At 36.9% G+C, this 19443-nt stretch overlaps 2 protein-coding genes across 3 annotated transcripts in view; one reads left to right on the top strand and one right to left on the bottom strand.

Moving 5' to 3' along the window:
* Positions 1–18837, bottom strand: part of LOC106078649 (2-hydroxyacyl-CoA lyase 1-like) — a 28616-nt gene extending 9779 nt beyond the window's left edge. The window contains exons 1-7 of the mRNA XM_056015155.1: positions 18614–18837; positions 16519–16623; positions 16230–16351; positions 15419–15491; positions 15177–15254; positions 4057–4151; positions 3187–3299 (exon numbers count right to left, since the gene is read on the bottom strand). Of these exons, the coding sequence (XP_055871130.1) occupies positions 3187–3299; positions 4057–4151; positions 15177–15254; positions 15419–15491; positions 16230–16351; positions 16519–16623; positions 18614–18667 (640 nt within the window). The 5' untranslated portion in view covers positions 18668–18837. The remainder of the gene's footprint in view (positions 1–3186; positions 3300–4056; positions 4152–15176; positions 15255–15418; positions 15492–16229; positions 16352–16518; positions 16624–18613) is intronic.
* On the top strand, positions 8403–14114 carry LOC106078678 (uncharacterized). 2 transcript variants are annotated; one of them, XM_013239663.2, is made up of 2 exons: positions 8403–8681; positions 11299–14114. In XM_013239663.2, exon 2 carries the CDS (start codon positions 11381–11383, stop codon positions 12587–12589), a length of 1209 nt encoding a protein of 402 aa, XP_013095117.2. In that variant the 5' UTR covers positions 8403–8681; positions 11299–11380; the 3' UTR covers positions 12590–14114. The 2 variants fall into 2 exon arrangements, with proteins under 2 accessions (XP_013095117.2, XP_013095116.2); XM_013239662.2 differs by having other exon boundaries at positions 8404–9078.
* Positions 18838–19443: the final 606 nt, after the last annotated feature.

Below are 19443 nucleotides of genomic sequence, written 5' to 3'. Positions count from 1 at the left end.
CCCAAGCTTTTGATTCACTTACTATTGTATTGTTAAGGAGGACTAGATCTATCATCACTACCTTAGTTCTGATTCAAAGCATGAGTGAAGTTAAAGCAGTCAGTCACAAGCATATAAAAAAAGCCTTTTATAGCAAAGAGAAATAATTGTAAGCATTTTCTCTTAAATACCTGGGATGAACTCCCATTGGTGACAAGGCAGGGAGGCCTAGTCCTCCTGTGGTGCCCACTAGGCCTAATTAGGAACTAAGTACTAATTAAAGGAAATTTCAGTCATTTAATATGAAGATTAAATAAAGCTCACAACTAATATCAGAAGCTCTGTCAACTTGCATATAACCATGAGTAAATAAATATTGCATGTAAAATATAAAAAGCAGCACTAGAGGTAACTGCTATTGAGACAAAATGGTGAAACAAAGGTGAGCCCCAACCAGGTCTCAAACTCCAAAAATCTGACTTGACATTCAGAGACCAACATACCAAGTTAACTTATGACATGACTTGACATCGCTTAGCAGAGACCAACATACCAAGTTAACTTATGACATGACTTGACATTGCTTAGCAGAGACCAACATACCAAGTTAACTTATGACATGACTTGACATTGCTTAGCAGAGACCAACATACCCAGTTAACTTATGACATGACTTGACATTGCTTAGCAGAGACCAACATACCAAGTTAACTTATGACATGACTTGACATTGCTTAGCAGAGACCAACATACCAAGTTAACTTATGACATGACTTGACATTGCTTAGCAGAGACCAACATACCCAGTTAACTTATGACATGACTTGACATTGCTTAGCAGAGACCAACATACCCAGTTAACTTATGACATGACTTGACATTGCTTAGCAGAGACCAACATACCCAGTTAACTTATGACATGACTTGACATTGCTTAGCAGAGACCAACATACCCAGTTAACTTATGACATGACTTGACATTGCTTAGCAGAGACCAACATACCCAGTTAACTTATGACATGACTTGACATTGCTTAGCAGAGACCAACATACCCAGTTAACTTATGACATGACTTGACATTGCTTAGCAGAGACCAACATACCCAGTTAACTTATGACATGACTTGACATCGCTTAGCAGAGACCAACATACCAAGTTAACTTATGACATGACTTGACATTGCTTAGCAGAGACCAACATACCAAGTTAACTTATGACATGACTTGACATCGCTTAGCAGAGACCAACATACCAAGTTAACTTATGACATGACTTGACATTGCTTAGCAGAGACCAACATACCAAGTTAACTTATGACATGACTTGACATTGCTTAGCAGAGACCAACATACCCAGTTAACTTATGACATGACTTGACATTGCTTAGCAGAGACCAACATACCAAGTTAACTTATGACATGACTTGACATTGCTTAGCAGAGACCAACATACCAAGTTAACTTATGACATGACTTGACATTGCTTAGCAGAGACCAACATACCCAGTTAACTTATGACATGACTTGACATTGCTTAGCAGAGACCAACATACCCAGTTAACTTATGACATGACTTGACATTGCTTAGCAGAGACCAACATACCCAGTTAACTTATGACATGACTTGACATTGCTTAGCAGAGACCAACATACCCAGTTAACTTATGACATGACTTGACATTGCTTAGCAGAGACCAACATACCCAGTTAACTTATGACATGACTTGACATTGCTTAGCAGAGACCAACATACCCAGTTAACTTATGACATGACTTGACATTGCTTAGCAGAGACCAACATACCCAGTTAACTTATGACATGACTTGACATTGCTTAGCAGAGACCAACATACCCAGTTAACTTATGACATGACTTGACATTGCTTAGCAGAGACCAACATACCAAGTTAACTTATGACATGACTTGACATTGCTTAGCAGAGACCAACATACCCAGTTAACTTATGACATGACTTGACATTGCTTAGCAGAGACCAACATACCCAGTTAACTTATGACATGACTTGACATTGCTTAGCAGAGACCAACATACCAAGTTAACTTATGACATGACTTGACATTGCTTAGCAGAGACCAACATACCCAGTTAACTTATGACATGACTTGACATTGCTTAGCAGAGACCAACATACCCAGTTAACTTATGACATGACTTGACATTGCTTAGCAGAGACCAACATACCCAGTTAACTTATGACATGACTTGACATTGCTTAGCAGAGACCAACATACCCAGTTAACTTATGACATGACTTGACATTGCTTAGCAGAGACCAACATACCAAGTTAACTTATGACATGACTATCCAGATTCATGATTAAAGAATTTTTTCAAATCAGGAGAGTTGGACCTGGACCTGTATGAACAACTCTGAAGGTCAACTGGCTCCACATTCCTCCACAATTGCTTTTTCACATACAATTAAAACACACACATTAGAGTGACCAGAGATAGTGACCCTATATTGATGAAACTATCAAAAAATCAAACAAAGCATTAGGATTTATTAAAAGAAATTTCTATAAATCAAATAAGAACATGAAACTAAAATGTTATTTAACCTTGGTTAGGCCAATAATAGAATATGCATCCTCTGTTTGGGACCCCTCAACTCAAGAAAACATTAAGAAACTGGAACATACAAAAAATAGAGCAGTGAAATTCATAACAAACGAATATTCACATTTGACTAGAGTAACACCTTTAGTAAAATCACTAAATTTAGAAAGCCTTTAGGAAAGAAAACTTAAAAGTAAAGTAGCAATTATACATAAAACACTGAACCATAATCTTCAAATACAAAAAACAAAATTTAATAAAATATTGAGAAAGACACAAAGATAAAGGCACATTCCTCATTCCATATGGTAGGACAAGTTTGTACAAATGCTCTTTCTTTCCTAGCCACACATAAAAGTGTGGTTGCCTGAGCTAGCCAGGAAAACCAGTGACTTTGCAGAATTTAGGTAATCTTTTTTGAAGTAACATCTTTATCATATAAGATAAGAAGATAAGAACAATTTAACTATATAGAATTATGTGTCTTCTATCATTTGTTCAGGTATAATGTAAATACTTAAGTGTTTTATTCCCCCTCAAACATGATGACAAGACAGACTGATCACATATAACATAAATACTAAAGTGATTATTCCCCTTCAAACATGATGTCACCACAGAGTTACCTTTTCCTACAACCACCAGTGGTCTCTCTGCTTTGATGATCAGGTCCACAGCAGCTTCAACTTTTTTGGGACATGACATTGACACTGGTGAGGGTGGACTGATTGGCAAAAAACTGAAATACATTGAAAGTAATAGCACACTGACCCTAAGATTTCTCTGCATGAAATAAGCAGGAATATAGACAAATAACCTTTTAATTAGAAGATTAGAATATTGAGAGCTAAATGTTTAAACTGAGAATGGTCACCTAGCAGTGAATAGATATCTGGCCTAATATGGGGGAATTGAAAGTGTTTAATGATAGTACTAGGAGGCATGGTGGCTGAGTGGTAAAGTGCTTGGATCCTTAAACTGGGTGTCCCAGGTTCAAATCCTAATGGAGACTGGGATTTTTTATTTCAGTTTCTTTGGGTGCCTCTGAGTCCACCCAGCTCAATCTAATGGTTACCTGACACTAGTTGGGGAAAAGTAAAGGCGGTTGGTCATTGTGCTGGCCACATGAGACCCTTGTTAACCAGAGGCCACATAAACAGATGGTCTTTACATCATCTGCCTTATAGACCATAAGGTCTGAAAGGGGAACTTTACTTAATGATTGCATTGAGCTTACAACTCCGTCATTGACTGTTAGAAGTCAACTTCAACTGCTTTACAAGGCTTTAAGTTACGGAGGAGAAATAAACTAGTAAAAATTTCATTGAACAAGGTAGCACCACAGAAGCAGGACTCAAACTCAAGTCAACAAGCTTTAGTTCAATCAAACAATCAGACATTATTTGTATGTGTATTTTTCAACAATCTTTAGCTCAATCAAACATCAGACACCATCTGGATGTGTATTTGTAATGAACTATCTTGTTTATACTTACCTGACATTGTTGTCTTCCACCTGTCCACCAATCAAATCTCCAGTCATGTCAATATAACTGACTCCCGGACGGCCATACAGACTAGTTCTCACAGCCTACAAAGATAAAAACAAAACATATACGCCCTAGCTTCATTTACATCTCATAGTTTGAACTCTAGCTTCATTTACATCTCAAAGTTTAAACTCTAGCTTCATTTACATCTCATAGTTTGAACTCTAGCTTCATTTACATTTCATAGTTTGAACTCTAGCTTCATTTACATCTCATAGTTTGAACTCTAGCTTCATTTACATCTCATAGTTTGAACTCTAGCTTCATTTACATCTCAAAGTTTAAAATAATCAAGTATTCTTATTGCCTTGAGTACTTGGGTATGGCCATGACAACATCTGCAATGTTGACACAAGGAGTGAATAGCCTCCTCTGTCAGAATGCCGAGATCAAGATATGCGTAGAACAATAGCATGAATGTTTTATCAAGTTACAGTTGCACTTATTTTACATGAAAAAAATGGGTAGACACATTAATGAAGTGACTACATCAGAAATGTTAGTAGATATTGAAATAGCAACAAACTTCTAAGCGGGTATTAACTTTCCTCAAAAGTTAGTGTTAAATGTGTAATATTATTTTGCCAGTAAGCGGAATCTGGGAAATCTGCTAGCCTTCGCCTCTTATTTAAAATATTTTTCTATAACGACACTGCAACTTAAGTAAAAGTTTATTTTTAAATGTTTCTATTTGATTTGAGGAGATGCTGTGGCTGAGTGGTAAAGTGCTTGGCTTCTGAACTGGAGATCTCGGGCATCAAATCCTGAGATTTTTAAATTAGGGATCTTTGGAGTACCACTGAGTCCACACAGCTCAATCTAATGGTTACCTGACATAAGTTGGGGAAAAGTAAAGGCGTTTGGTCGTTGAGCTGGTCACATGACACCCTCGTTTACCGTGGGTCACAGAAATAAATGAACTTTACATCATCTGCCCTATCGATCGCTAGGTTTGAAAGGGGGTAATTACGATACTAAAATGATTTAATATTAATAAGAACTTAGGCAAACAAGAAGAGTAGTACAGATTACATAATTGACATCTTCAGTCACAGACCAACCACTGGAGACACGATCTTTTACTAACATGCATCAACCAAGGAGAGAAAAATAACGTGATTTTGATACACAATAAAGTGATTTAGTGAAAGATTTGTGTGTGTGTCTTTAGCGAAAGAAAAGGTTCTGCTCATTTACAATATAAAATTCTTGGTCATGACCTCTCATTCATTCAGTCATAATCACTAATTCCCCCACTTGCCGTGGCGAAAAAATACGAAAGTTAAACTACTCTTACTTAAATTTGGCCTAGGACAACTAAACCATTTTCAAGATCAAAACCGCGCGAGCACGTTGCCCTGCCTCATCGTGGCGCTCGCGTGGAAACGACCATTAGAGGAAGTGGTTAGGCTAAATGGGTAGCAACACAGGACTCCCGTGGGGATGCCCACGGGTAGACGAGAGTCCACTCATTGCACGGGCGGAGGTGTAAAAAAGTCCCCACGAACACGTCCCACATCCATGCGCTGTTCCTCAAAGGGACCGTTACATATATGACTGGTCCCGCACAGCTAGCTTGGTACAATGAAGGAAAATGGCGGAGGCTCCCGGTGCCCTCGGCCTTCGGCCATGTGCAGCCAAGCATGCGTCGGGGGCTAAAGGCATTGGAAACAGCAATGTCTCGGGTCCCTCTCAAACAGAACTGTGTTCTCACAGGTTGTTTATTTTTTACTGTTTGGCGTCCAAACAGGTTTTTTTTTTCAAACTTAGGGCTCGAAGAGCCTTCGGCTCAGCCCTTGGACATCAACAAGATCAAAACCGCAGCGTTTAAATTTACCAAAAATATTTTTTTTATTCGCGATTTCTACAAAGTATGTCTTGGAAAGCCAACATTTGAATGTCTAAAGCACACAACTATAATTTCTTCCGTGTTAAGTACTTATATTATAATATTAACATTTTTTTGTTGCGTGTAACTCTCTTTAGTTCATTTTCTTCGTAATGTTTATTTCTTCACATCTCTAGATCTTGAATCGATTCTCCACTAGAAGTAGATAACTGTCAAAATGAACATGTGGAATTATTCGTAGATAGTGTGATTATCAAATTTGTTTTTAAATCTGTATGAAAATGTGTGTGTGTAGAAAATTTCTACACTTTGAAATGTAAGACTGTAGTTAATGATAATGTGTAGCACAATTTTAAAACGACTAGATCTAGAAGTAGGCTTCTATTCTAAATAAAAAATTAAATTTAAAAACTGTTCAGTGAATATCAGAGCATATTAAAAGTGTGAGTATGTTTTTTGGTGGGGTGTATAATACGGTTACCGAGGATGGGTTCTTCTAAATAAAGTGCCTATCTAGGTCTATGACTCAAAACATAAAAATAAATATGTACAGGATGCGGAAAAATATGGAGGTCGCAACTGGGTTTGAATAGTCACGTGAAACACCCATCCTTAATCGAAGACAATGCCATTCAATGCATCTAGAAAAGAAAGCTACACATGATGGGCCTTATAATTAAGTGTTTGTGCAAACTGCGTAACAGAGATTTGCGGGTTTTTCGATTGAAGGATGAAAGAGACAGAAATAAAGGGGACTTACAGGGCTATAAGATTGTGTTCGGTATGGGATAGCGTTTTATTAATGGATTTAAACGTGTTCAAGGCGATATACATATATCCCAACAACCAGTAGTATGGCGCTGGTATCAGATATAGTTATGCGCTTTTATAATTCAAGGACATCATTTTTTTTTAATTAGAATAAGATGGGCTTAAGAAGTGTTTGTGCAGACTCTGTAATAGGGGAATAAGATGGGCTTAAGAAGTGTTTGTGCAGACTCTGTAATAGGGGAATAAGATGGGCTTAAGAAGTGTTTGTGCAGACTCTGTAATAGGGGAATAAGATGGGCTTAAGAAGTGTTTGTGCAGACTCTGTAATAGGGGAATAAGATGGACTTAAGAAGTGTTTGTGCAGACTCTGTAATAGGGGAATAAGATGGGCTTAAGAAGTGTTTGTGCAGACTCTGTAATAGGGGAGTAAGATGGGCTTAAGAAGTGTTTGTGCAGACTCTATAATAGGGATTGCGGGCTATTCGTTTATAGGATGGAATAGACGAAAAAAAATACTGTTGGGGCCGGAGGAGCGTTGTAGTGTGGGCCGTTTTATGGAGGGGTTCAAGAGTGTTCCGGGCAAAATAAACATATATACCAACTATTTAAACCATAGTGTAGCACGGCTACCGGCTAATACAAAGTGGGGGGTTCGCGAGACGACCGAAGGGGGTCTGCAGAAAGATGAAAATAAAAAATAATTTCTTCGCTAAAAGCCAGTTTATCCCATCGGGTAATTGGAATGATAACCAACTCGCCCCAGTTTAATATGTCTATTACGTACCATTCTGTGAGGACCTAAACCAAAGATTTGAAAACACTCTTTACTTAGATATACTCCGACTCGGTGCTGAACCCTTCTGCGCGTGGACAAATTCGGATCCCTAACAGAGATGAATCCATTCTAATGCAGGAACAGCTTCTTGAGAAATCCACAAACGAGGAACTTCAACCAATGTTTGAACAAAGATACCGCAAATTCTGGTTCCAAAAACATATTCCTAATTTGTATTCTGCATTATGGATCTCAGTAAAAATAGTAGTTGTTGACTGCTTCCCGTCTTCTTATTTGGTAGAACGTGGATTCAAGTGTCGTAATAAACCTTGTCATAAATAAAAGAAATCTACTCGACATTTGTGCTCCTTAAGACGGCTATAGGTAAACTCAGAACCTCACCTAAGTCATCATTTTTCAACATTTTATTGCAAACAAAAGTTATAATATCAACAAGCACTCCTTCAATACAATTTTTTAACGCTTGTTATCTATGTATTAATCTTCAGACTCGAAGACAAATATATATATATTATTATTATACATATATATATATATATATATATATATATATATATATATATATATATATATATATATATATATATATATATATATATATATATATATATATATATATATGTGTGTGTGTGTGTGTGTGTGTGTGTGTGTGTGTGTGTGTGTGTGTGTGTGCGCGCGTCTATAATAAGCATTTATGAAGCTTTCTCATTTAGGGGTCTGTGGGCACGTTTTGACTATAAAAAGGTATCCCCGAATAAAAAACGTGAGAACATCTGAGCTAGTAGATATATTTCTATGTCTATATGCTATATGTTGCATTTCCTTTGTTTTAAGCGTTTTAAAATAGATGTGGAATCTGGACTCTGTTACAGTGTTAGTTACAAAACATAAAATATGTTTGTCCCAGTGTTCCAAACATTAAAGAAAGAAAGAAGCAGGCAGAGATCTACACTTTGATGATGATAAGGCATTGTCGTACTGATAGCGTACGCACCAGATCTCATTTTACGGAAAAAACAAACCGCATTACTTGATCTAGTGCTGTCTAAAAAACAAAACGGAAGCAGTGGAAGCCTCGATGTTTACATGTCTACATTTCATTATATGAGCTTCAGTCAGCGTCGGTTCCCTCTTCTCCCCAACGTCTTATGAGTTGTAAGCAGTGGTAAACTAATAGTAGGCATTAAGATCTCCTTATTTCTTCCCACTAGGCTCAGCCAAAAGGGGTGCTGGTAGATCATTCTACTTTGTGTGCTATAGACAGTATTAGAGTCTAGACATAGAGATTAAACTCTACTGACCCGTAGTAGGCCTTAGTGTGTATATAATTTACAAACAGAACATAGCGATATGGTGGGCCAAAGAAATCATTGTATCTAGATCTAGTTAGTTTAAGAGGCAGGTGGCTACAGCGCGGTGCAGCAGTTCTTTGAGGACGGAGATTTCTAATTCGGGATGTGGGTCCCACCCAGCTTTCTTGGATACCTCGCTTAAGTTAGGGAAAGTTGAAGGTGATAGACCGTTGTGCTGATCATATAGTCATCGCAAAGAGGTAAGCTTTACATCTGCCCCCCTTGACGATCTAAACTTAAATTTAATTCTGACCCTTGACTGCTAGCTCTTAGCTTTACATCTGCCCTCTTGACCGCTAGCTCGCAGTATTACATCTGCCCCATAGACATTGAAGGCCAACTCTCAACTTTGTATTGGCCCCCAACGACTTCTAGCTCTCAAATTTACCCATTAAATGATAGCTCCCAGCTTTATATCTGCCCGTTGAAAGCAAGCTCTCAACTTTACATCTGCACTCTTTACTGCTAGCGCTCAACTTTACATCTGTCCAATAATGCTAACTCTCAGCTTTACCTCTACCTCATAGACAGCTAGTTTCAGTTTTACGTCCGCACATGGAATGCTAGCTCTCGGCTTTACATATGTCCCATTGAATGCTATCTTTCAGCTTTACATCTGTCCCATTAAATTCTTTCTTTTAGCTTTACATCTGCCCCATTGAAAGCTATCTTTTAGCTTTAAATCTGCTCCATTAAATGATATCCCACAGCTTACATCTGCCCCATTGAATAATATCCCTCAGCTTTACATCTGCCCCATTGAATAATATCCCTCAGCTTTACATATGCCCCATTGAATGCTATCTTTTAGCTTTACATCTGCCCCATTGAATGCTATATTTCAGCATTACATCTGCCCCATTGAATGCTATCTTTTAGCTTTACATCTGCCCCATTGAATGCTATCTTTTAGCTTTACATCTGCCCCATTGAATGCTATCTTTTAGCTTTACATCTGCCCCATTGAATGCTATCTTTTAGCTTTACATCTGCCCCATTGAATGCTATATTTCAGCATTACATCTGCCCCATTGAATGCTATATTTTAGCTTTAAATCTGCCCCATTGAATGATACCCCTCAGCTTTACATCTGCCCCATTGAATGCTATCTCTCAGATTACACCTGGCCCATTGAGTGCTATCTTTTAGCTTTACACCTGCCCCGAGGAATGCTAGCTCTCAGCTTTACATCTGCCCCATTGAGTGCTATCTTTTAGCTTTACATCTGCCCCAATGACTGCTATCTCTAAACTTTACATCTGCCCCAATTAATGCTAGCTCTCAGCTTTACATCTGCCACGTCGACGGCTAGTTTCCGTTTTACATCTGCCCCATTGACTGCTTGCTCTCAAAGGGAAAAGCTACTTTTGTATTAGCGGCCCCCGAACGAGGGTTTGTCCGTTCGCCGTCCTGTTAATATCACAAAAACTATTGAGAATCCGATATTATATTTTAGATCTTGCAAAGTGACGGTGCACCAGCTCCTTTTTCTTTTCTTAAAGCGAAACGTTCATTTATTTACATTAGATATTCTTCATAAATACACCACTTTTACATATATTAACTATTTATAGTAGAAAAGAGAGGAGACTATATTATAAAGGAAGTAAATATTTTTGCATTTTTTTTTTGATATTCGACAAAGCGGTTTTGTATTTCTAAAATAATAGAATAAAAATATTTGTAATAACTAAATTAAGTTTTCTGTCACACGGGCTAATAACATTTTTTTTAAATAAAGTGTTTACTTTTGTTTTAAAAAAGAAAGAGCGTTTGTATTTAAGGCAAATATATTTTAAAACAACATTTATTAAGCACTACTTTCACCAGATTTACATTGAACAATACCCTGGGACAGAATAGATCATATTAACAACAAAGTAACAAAAACATTACAATATCTCCATACCCTGTATTGCCATGTCGTCAATTAATTTTATCAGAACTATCTACCTCTAACACCACAATATACAGATTTTACATTTACTGTGGATTAAGACAATAGCGCGAGAAACGCACAAATAGTTAACTCTTTATCTTTGTTATTATTTTGCTCGTTCTGAGATCCTTTTTCATTTTTCACATGTGTACATTCTACCCTGCTATGATTTAACTTCAATAATATTTTTGTTGGTAATCAGAAAACGTTACTTTTTGGTATAGAATGCATGTTCTTTTTATATATCATAAATTCAAGTTTATAAAGCCAAAATTAATTTAATGGGGTTAAATCAACAAAGGTATAGTTAATTAGGAGAGAGAGAGTTAATTTAAATGCAAAAGACAAACAAATCATATCTCTGTAAAGTCAAGTAGAATCCATGAAAATATGAATAAGCTTACTAACCCTTTGTAAAACATTTCTGAATGCTTCATGTTCACGCCTATTTTAAACTTTTTCTTTTTTTTTTTTTTACAGATTCACACAAACATCTTTATAATTGAGTTAGTGATCAACGAAGAATTGACACGGTAAATTACAGCGATTTGCGCGATTCGCCATGGGAGGGTCCAAGAAAGTAGAATATCCCCCAAGGAAGAGCTTCGCCACATCGGAAGCGCAGAACAAGGCGTTTGCACAAAACAGGGCCACTAAAGGCGAGGCGCTCTTGTTCGTACGGAGAAACCAGATCATCGATGAAAAGAAAGCCATTTTCATACGAATCCAAAACATCGCCTTCAGCACGTCAGCCAACAACGAGACTGTCCGAGAGCTCAAGAAAACCGTGTCCCTCCCGGCCAGTAGAGTGAGCACACCCAGCACGCCAGGCACGCCCAAAAGAATGAGAGCACCAGCCGCCAAAATGGGGAAAAGGCCGGCCTCCAACAGCTACCTTAATATCCTTGTGCGCAACAAGAAATCTTCTTTCGCTTCTCTGGTCGACCACTACGCGCAACTGGACAACAACGAGGATAAAACGAAGAGCAAGCGAAACATAACGTTGGAAGAAGAGCTGCGCCAAATCGACACCTTCTTCGCGAACCTGGGAAAAAAGAAAGATGCGGCAACGCCCAAGGGGAAAGCTGAAGAAGACAACAAAAAAGTTGCACGCCTGTGGAAAGACTTGGGCTATACGGTAGTTAAAAGTGAGAACAGGCCGAGCATCTACGAAATCTCGTCACCGACACAGTCACAATTAAAAACAAACTCACTGGACAGGCAACTCAAAGACATTCGAAAGTCTTATGTGGAGATGACAAAGCCAGAGGGCTCTACGTCAAATCAGCACAGCGTAGACAATAATAAAACGCTTCAATCCAACAGTCAAATTTCGGTTGAATGGACATCTTTGACGACTTCAAATCAGGACTTTGCTACGAACACTGCAAAGAGCAACGTGCCGATAAACACCAGGGCTGTGTTAAAATGGTCCGTAACCCAAGATGGCTCCTCCAAGAAAAATCCTCCAGGTGTGAGTGACGAAGAGAGCAAGCCGACATCAAGATTGCGAAAGTCCTACGAAAGATTGAAGTCCTTCTTTTCTAGAAAGAAAGACTCGTCTCCATCGCCAAGACCGGAGGATGGTAAAACGTTAAGCCAAGCTTTATACATTTCCAAAACCAACTCGGACAAAAACGACCAAATGAGCACAAACTCCACAACACAGGCGGCGATTGACGAGAACCGCCACGTCAAATGGTCTGATGGAAATACACCAAGCCAAAGCAATAAAAAATCGCCCCAAGAGCAAGCAAAGAAGGCTAAATAGAGCGAAAAGCTCCAAGACGTCATTAGCAGCCGATCCCACCTGGCTTAGGCCAGAATAGCGTCAGCAGACAAAGCAAAGGAGCTAATCACTTTGGAGTTTCCACGCCCGGATGACACTATGAACCGGGAGGAAGGCGGTGAATCCCAAAGCAGGCGGTGAACATAATCCATTTGTTTCTGGGTAAGGGAAAGAATGTGGCCTTCCTTTATTTTATATAATAAAACAAATGTACACCAGTTCCAATTCATAAATCGGGCGATTAACTAGAAAAAGAAAGCTATAAAATGCGAAAAGAATTTCAAATTAGGTAACTAGTGGACTTCATCACAGTCAATGGAAAGACAACTTTTTCCTAACTCACGATCTACACAGTGACTATGTTATATCTTAAAACGATAGACAAGGCTATCAGCATATGGTAGGAAATGATCTGTATCCAATGAATCAAGATATGGCAATGAAATGATGGCAATGGTGTGTGAAGACGTTAACAGTCTGATCTAACTCACTGTATATAACGGATGGCGTCTTAGGTTTGTTGCAGAATGCTTAGTAGATAAACTTGCAAGGCATTTAGGAGAAACATTAAACAATGACTTAATAATGGTCTATGTTTGTAAACTGAACAGAGGTCAATATTGTTAACCATGACTTAGTCGCAAAGTGTCTAGTTACTTAGTCATGGAGTGTCCGACATTTCTTCTAGTGCTCTAAATCTAGACCAGTGAATGAACTATGTGGCAAGAGCAAATAACTGTATGTGACATTGGTGTGCATTTAGTTCGAGTCTGACTAACCATCTCAACTCTACAGAATATCTACATCAACACTAAAATAGTCATAAATCAATACAATTAGATAATGACTAAAACACCAAGTGTACAGTGTCAGGGAAAACAGAATAAGAGGTTCAATTATTGAGTTCAACAATATATCCTAGTGAGAGCTCACCAAGAGGTCAACTGTAAAAACATTACTAAAACTCTCCAGTGGTAAAAAAATATATACATAAAAAAATAATTCATCAAAAGGTCACATTCTAATAAACAGTTTTCAGTGGAAAAACTATAAGTTGAGCAAACAATACGTTTTTGAGCTACACAAGAAATATCTGATTGAGGCAAAATGTGAGCACTGCATTTAGTTTAAAAAATTGATTTCAACTATTTTGCTATATAGAAAGAGACATATGCAAATCAATGATATATTAACAACAACGAAATATTTAGAAAATTTGTTTGCTTTGAAAATGTAAAGATTTTTGTATAACAGATTTGATAAAATGTATTTATATCATTATTATTTTATACCATTATTGTACATTTTGAATAAGTTCTAATGGCTCAGTGAAAGAATAAATGTTGGCTGACTTAACTCTTTCTCTCCTAACCGACGATACAAACGTTGATTCCATCAGAATGTGGTAAATAATTTGGGAGAGAAAGAGTTAAAACAACAGCCTTCTCTCACTTTGTTTTAGGTAACCTGTAGTTAAACATTGAAAATAAAACTAATTAAAACAGAATATGAAACATTTTGTTTTTAATTCTGTTCTGTAATTAATCTGTTAAAAATATCACATATACTGGTATTACTTGAATGTTCATATATTAAATATTACACTTGCAAAATATCACAGACTCACTGATCAACACAAAATCTCTGGAACCACCAAACAGATTGGCATGAACTTTTTTTTACACTATTTTGTCTTACCTCTTAAGTGCTCAGTAATTAAATAAGGTTTTGATGGATTCAGAATACAACCATGGAAATTCACAGAAAAAAATGCACGCATTTTACAGACAATTGCTATGAAGTAATTACAAAAATGGGTGCAGTATATCTTTTTTTTATAATCTATAAAGATTACTATATATAGCCTACCTACAAATGTTTATTATAAAACAAGTAATATCATTTTAAATTTTTTTACAAATAATTTCAACCTGATGTTTAACTAAAAGGGGATAGAAATCATGAAAGTTGTGACAGAAACTATCAACTTTGCTTCCAGCTTCAGAAATTTTCAGGCTTGCAACTTTTGACGTTTTCCTTCTACCCACCCATGAGTGAAGGCTAATAGTATGAATTAAATAAAAAATTATACTTCCTTCCTTTTATCTGAAAGCAATGCAATGGTGCATAACTAACAATATTGTAAACACTTAATTAAAAAAAAAAAAGTCTCCCCCCCCCCCCCCCCCTCACACAATACAAAGTCGCTGTATGAATGCTGGTATTTGTGTGTAACACATTTAGAAAAAGAAAATGAAATGAATGTCCCCTTTCATACCTTGCGACCTATACAGCAGATGATGTAAAGGTCCTCTGTTTCTGTGGCACACAGGTAATGAGGGTTTCATGTGGCCTGCTCAAGAACCAACTGTGCTGGGTTTACTCAGAGGCGCCCTAAGGATCCCAAAAATTAACAATCCCAGTCTTCAACAGGTTTCAAACCCAGGATCCCTTGGTTCAGAAGCCAAGCACTTTACTACTCAGCCAAAGCGTCTCCAGAATAAAATAAAATGCATAAATGACAAATTTATTTTTCAGAATGGAGCTATCTTGTATGTAAATAAAATACCTTTTCAACATAATATGGGATTTTACTAATGCTGCTTGGTCTTGCTGAGAACTTACTGTAATGTCTCGCTGCTTCTACCTAAGAAAATAAAAACAAATAAAAAGAAGTAAGTTTTAGATTAAAATATTAGCAAAGGAAAATATACCTTTTACTAACATTACAACTATCTAATTTCAAAATCTATATCTGGAAAAAAAATATGAATTAAATTATGCATTATTTCTTTTTGTAACAAAATGTACCTGTGGATATTCTTGAAATCCTCCCATTGCTTCTTGGTCTGAGTCACATGATCCACCAACAACAATAAGCGGCCTGAAGTTGGATATATAAAAAAAATTAAAGAATTCAAGTTGAGTTTACCCGTGAGATTAGCTAAAAAACAAAACATTTCATTTCCACAATATATCTCTTGTATCCATTATAGCTTTTTTTTAAATAGCTTTTTTATATATAGTGCTACTTTCATGCTTATAGCATGCTCAGAGCGCTATGGTCCAATCTCTTTTGTGGAAAAGTGGGGGGAAGGGGGTATCTGGGAGAAGGTTTTCCTTGCTGCCTTTAGGCGCTCAGTAAACACAACTCTGCCCGAGTCGGGTGTGGAACCTCGAGGCCCCTTCATAGGTAGCCAAACCAAGCCAAGTTCAAGCATACTTAGCCTCTCGACCATGCTTCCCACATTAAAGATGAGGAGAAACAGACATTTCTTCAATATCCATAGTAAAAAATCTCAATGTCTTTTTCTGAATTGAACATCTAGCCTTCCATGCAAGAGCTGTCCTTTGACCATATATAATTATCAAATACCATTTCAAGAGCAGTTAACAACAACAACAAACAAGAAAAAAAAAATCCTTTTTTAAAAAACAAAGCTTATATTAATTGTAATTTAATCAATTAGTTTGGATCAGTCTTGTAAAAAATATGTATTATTGACCTAGACAGAATAAATTTGTGCGATCAGAAATATTTTTACCAATTGTTTTTGTTTAGCTTTTAGCTTTTTCAATGCACTATGATCCTATCATTTATTCTAAGTAGCCTTTAATTTACCAACAATTTTCCATAGCATTGGCCATTCCAGCTAAAGCATGTACAAGGCCTGGTCCAGACACAACTAAACAAACAGCTGGCTTTTTTGTCAAGTAACCAATGGCAGAGGCTGCATAAGATGCCTAAGGAAACATTATATTTAAAAGGATTAAAAGTAAAATGAAGTATAAATGATTTTAAAACGTCATGAGTTTAAAAAAATTAATGTAAATCATAACGTTAATCATTAATGTTAATCATAATTATTTATATGTATTTGAATATTTATGATAATACATAATCTTTTTACCGCTTGTTCATTGCGCATGGCTATAAACTTGATTCCTTCTGCCTGTGCGGCAAGACCTATTTCAATTACTGGCACACCTACAATTCCAAACATATACTCTACACCCTGCAGAATCAAAGCATAAATTAAGCAAAAGATTGATTTTATATTATTTTGAATTATAACAGTATACACTTTTATTTTTTTTTGAAACTTTCAATTTCTAGGATCCTCTTTGAAAAGGCTTTTAGGTTTCAACACTAATGTTATGTAGAAACTATTATGTATTGCAGTGGTTCCCAAACTGTTTCTTTAACGTAACACTTCACACATTCTGAGTATTTAATGGAACACTTTGATAATTTTTTTAGAGATTAATTCACATGGTGGCCTACTAGTTTGTGGAACACCTATTCAGGCCTTGCATTACACTGTTTAGGAAACACTGGTGTATTGGTCCAAACATATAGAAATTCAGTTTTGAGTACAATACCTCAGCATTTCTACTATAACAATAAGGATATAAATGCAAAAAGAGTTACATATCCTTATTTCATGGAATGTGTTTTGTTCTTCCTAGTTTCTTAGATTAAAAATGAATTTTAAACTGCTAGCTAGCAGATATTTTGTGATCATTATGTGTTCAGTTAAAATGTGACTATTGTTAAAAAAAAAAAAAATATGTTTATATCTAAGGTATTTTTGCCATATCTCATGATTTTCCACATTCAAGCAGTAAAGTAAGTAGCATATTTAATTATATGCCTATGTTTCAGTTGTGATACATTTTAATAGAAATATTGTTAGAAAGATTTGAGAACTAAACTATAGTTCGTCCATCATGGTTCGATGATGACCACTTTTGTCATTTAGGGAGCTGAGGGCTTTGCACTGGGGTTTGCGCCTACTCATGTGACTGGTGAGACCTATGTGAGCCCGGAATGTTCGGCTGCACACTGGGCAGGTTATTCTAGCTGGATCTAGTGTCATTGGCCTTGCTTTTCTTCTGCCAGCGCTGTTCTCTTTTCCTCAGCAATCTGTGCGCCAGTTTTCACAGCGCGACGCCATGATGCCCTGTCATGTGCTTCTGTCTCCCAGGTGGCTGGATTTATGCTGAACACTTTCAGAGAAGCTTTGAGGGTGTCCCTAGCATTTTATTTGTCTGCTTTGTGAGCGCTTTCCTTCCCTTTATTGGCAATACAGGAGTCGTTCAGGGATGCGGCGGTCTTCCATTCCATCGCAGTTGGGACTGCATTTATAAGAATTGTGTGGATGCTTTGCAGACTGGCTCTTTGAAGGACTTCATTTGACATTCAGTATTTTTCTTAGACATGTTCAGTTTCTTTGCATGTTTTCTGTACACTGTCCACATTTCTGAGGCATAGAGTAGAGCAATGTAGAAAAGGATGACAGCTCGATAGATCCCTAGCTTTGTATTTGTGGTGATACCTCGTCTGTTCCAGACATTTTTAGATGGTTTCCCATAGGAAGCACTGGCCATGGCGATACACAGGTCGGTTTCATTATCAATCTTTCCGTTTCTGGAGAGTGTGCTGCCAAAGTAGGTGAATCTGTCCACTGCATTTATATCATGTCCATTCGAGAACTAAACTAGATATTACATTAATGCCAATGTCTTCCATACTGAAGATTAAGGATGAGTGCAGTGTTTCTCATGACTATGAAAACCCAGTTCATTGTGACCAGCATATTTATATTTGGCATGTAAAAAATAAATTATTTAAATGTAGGCCTACATGCATACTTCAGCATTCATATTTTCCTTAGGCTTAATAAGCCTTAGTTGTAATTTTTAAGTACACACACACACTACACGTATAAGTATAACATACACACTAGAACTATGTTAAGTATGTTCTATCTATATCAGATAATTACAGCATACTATCAACTATGATTTTACCATGTCTCTATGAATCTATGATCATGTAAGACATGTATATTGTATAGTATACAAGTACCATATATAGGTCCATACCGTTGATCTTAAGTTGATGTTGTATTAGTTATATAATTAGTTGTTATAGTACTTATACCTGTCTTACTAAGAGTCTTAGTGTCTAGTGACCAGTCTAGTCACTAGTGTCTTACTTACCTGATGTTTCAGAGCGCGAGCTAAAACAGTTGCTCCGTTTAAAACTTCAGTCATTTTGTTTACAAACAATCTAGATCTAGATATATAGATTAGATTGATCTAAATAGAATATCCCTTTAGACCTAGAGTAGAGTCCTAGATCTAGACAGAAGATACATTAGTCATTAGTATACTGAATAGTTTGTTAGATTGTTTCCTAAAGTTTTAGTACGAACTCCAAAGTTGAAAGTTCAAAGGTCAGGTGGATTTTTTTTCCTTCGCATGTTTTCATCTCCCATCTTTATAATTTTGATATTCAAACCCCTAATAGGCCTAATTCCTATTTGACTATATCTGAGTGTGAAGCTATGCACCACCTCCACTGTCCGTTTTAATATTCAGGCTTTTTTTTTTCTTGACTTTATTCTTATCTTATCTTATATGATACAGACGCTACTTCAAAAAAGAAGATATTCCTGTGAGTGCCCAGGGCCCCAACCACAACTCTCAACCAAACTAATATCTGAGCAGCTTTCTTCATCTGCTCCCATGTCGTTCCAATATCCTTAGCTTCGCTGATGAATGACCTCTTCCAGGTTTAGCTTGGGCCTGTCCACTTTCCTCTTCACTTTTGGATTCCAATCGAGCTTTTTCATGAAAGATATGCCTTACCAAAACACTCGGGATTTTTAAAGACAACCTGCACCCATTAAACCACTGTTACATCAGATCTGAAAGAAAGAAGAGGTGGTCTCCTTTCCATTAGGACTAAAACAGAAAGATTTAAAAACTCCTTTATCCCACTTTCGGTCATTTGTCGTCAACGAGAAGTTCACAGAAGTCTATAATTT

This window comes from Biomphalaria glabrata, chromosome 1, assembly GCF_947242115.1.
Source record: "Biomphalaria glabrata chromosome 1, xgBioGlab47.1, whole genome shotgun sequence".
In the NCBI taxonomy this organism is placed as follows: domain Eukaryota; kingdom Metazoa; phylum Mollusca; class Gastropoda; family Planorbidae; genus Biomphalaria; species Biomphalaria glabrata.
Note: the sequence above shows the minus strand (reverse complement) of the source record. Positions and strands in the feature narration are given on the sequence as shown.

Bases quoted from the DNA above. Each gene is read 5' to 3' on its own strand.
- LOC106078678 (XM_013239663.2), top strand. From the start codon at position 11,381: ATGGGAGGGTCCAAGAAAGTAGAATATCCCCCAAGGAAGAGCTTCGCC.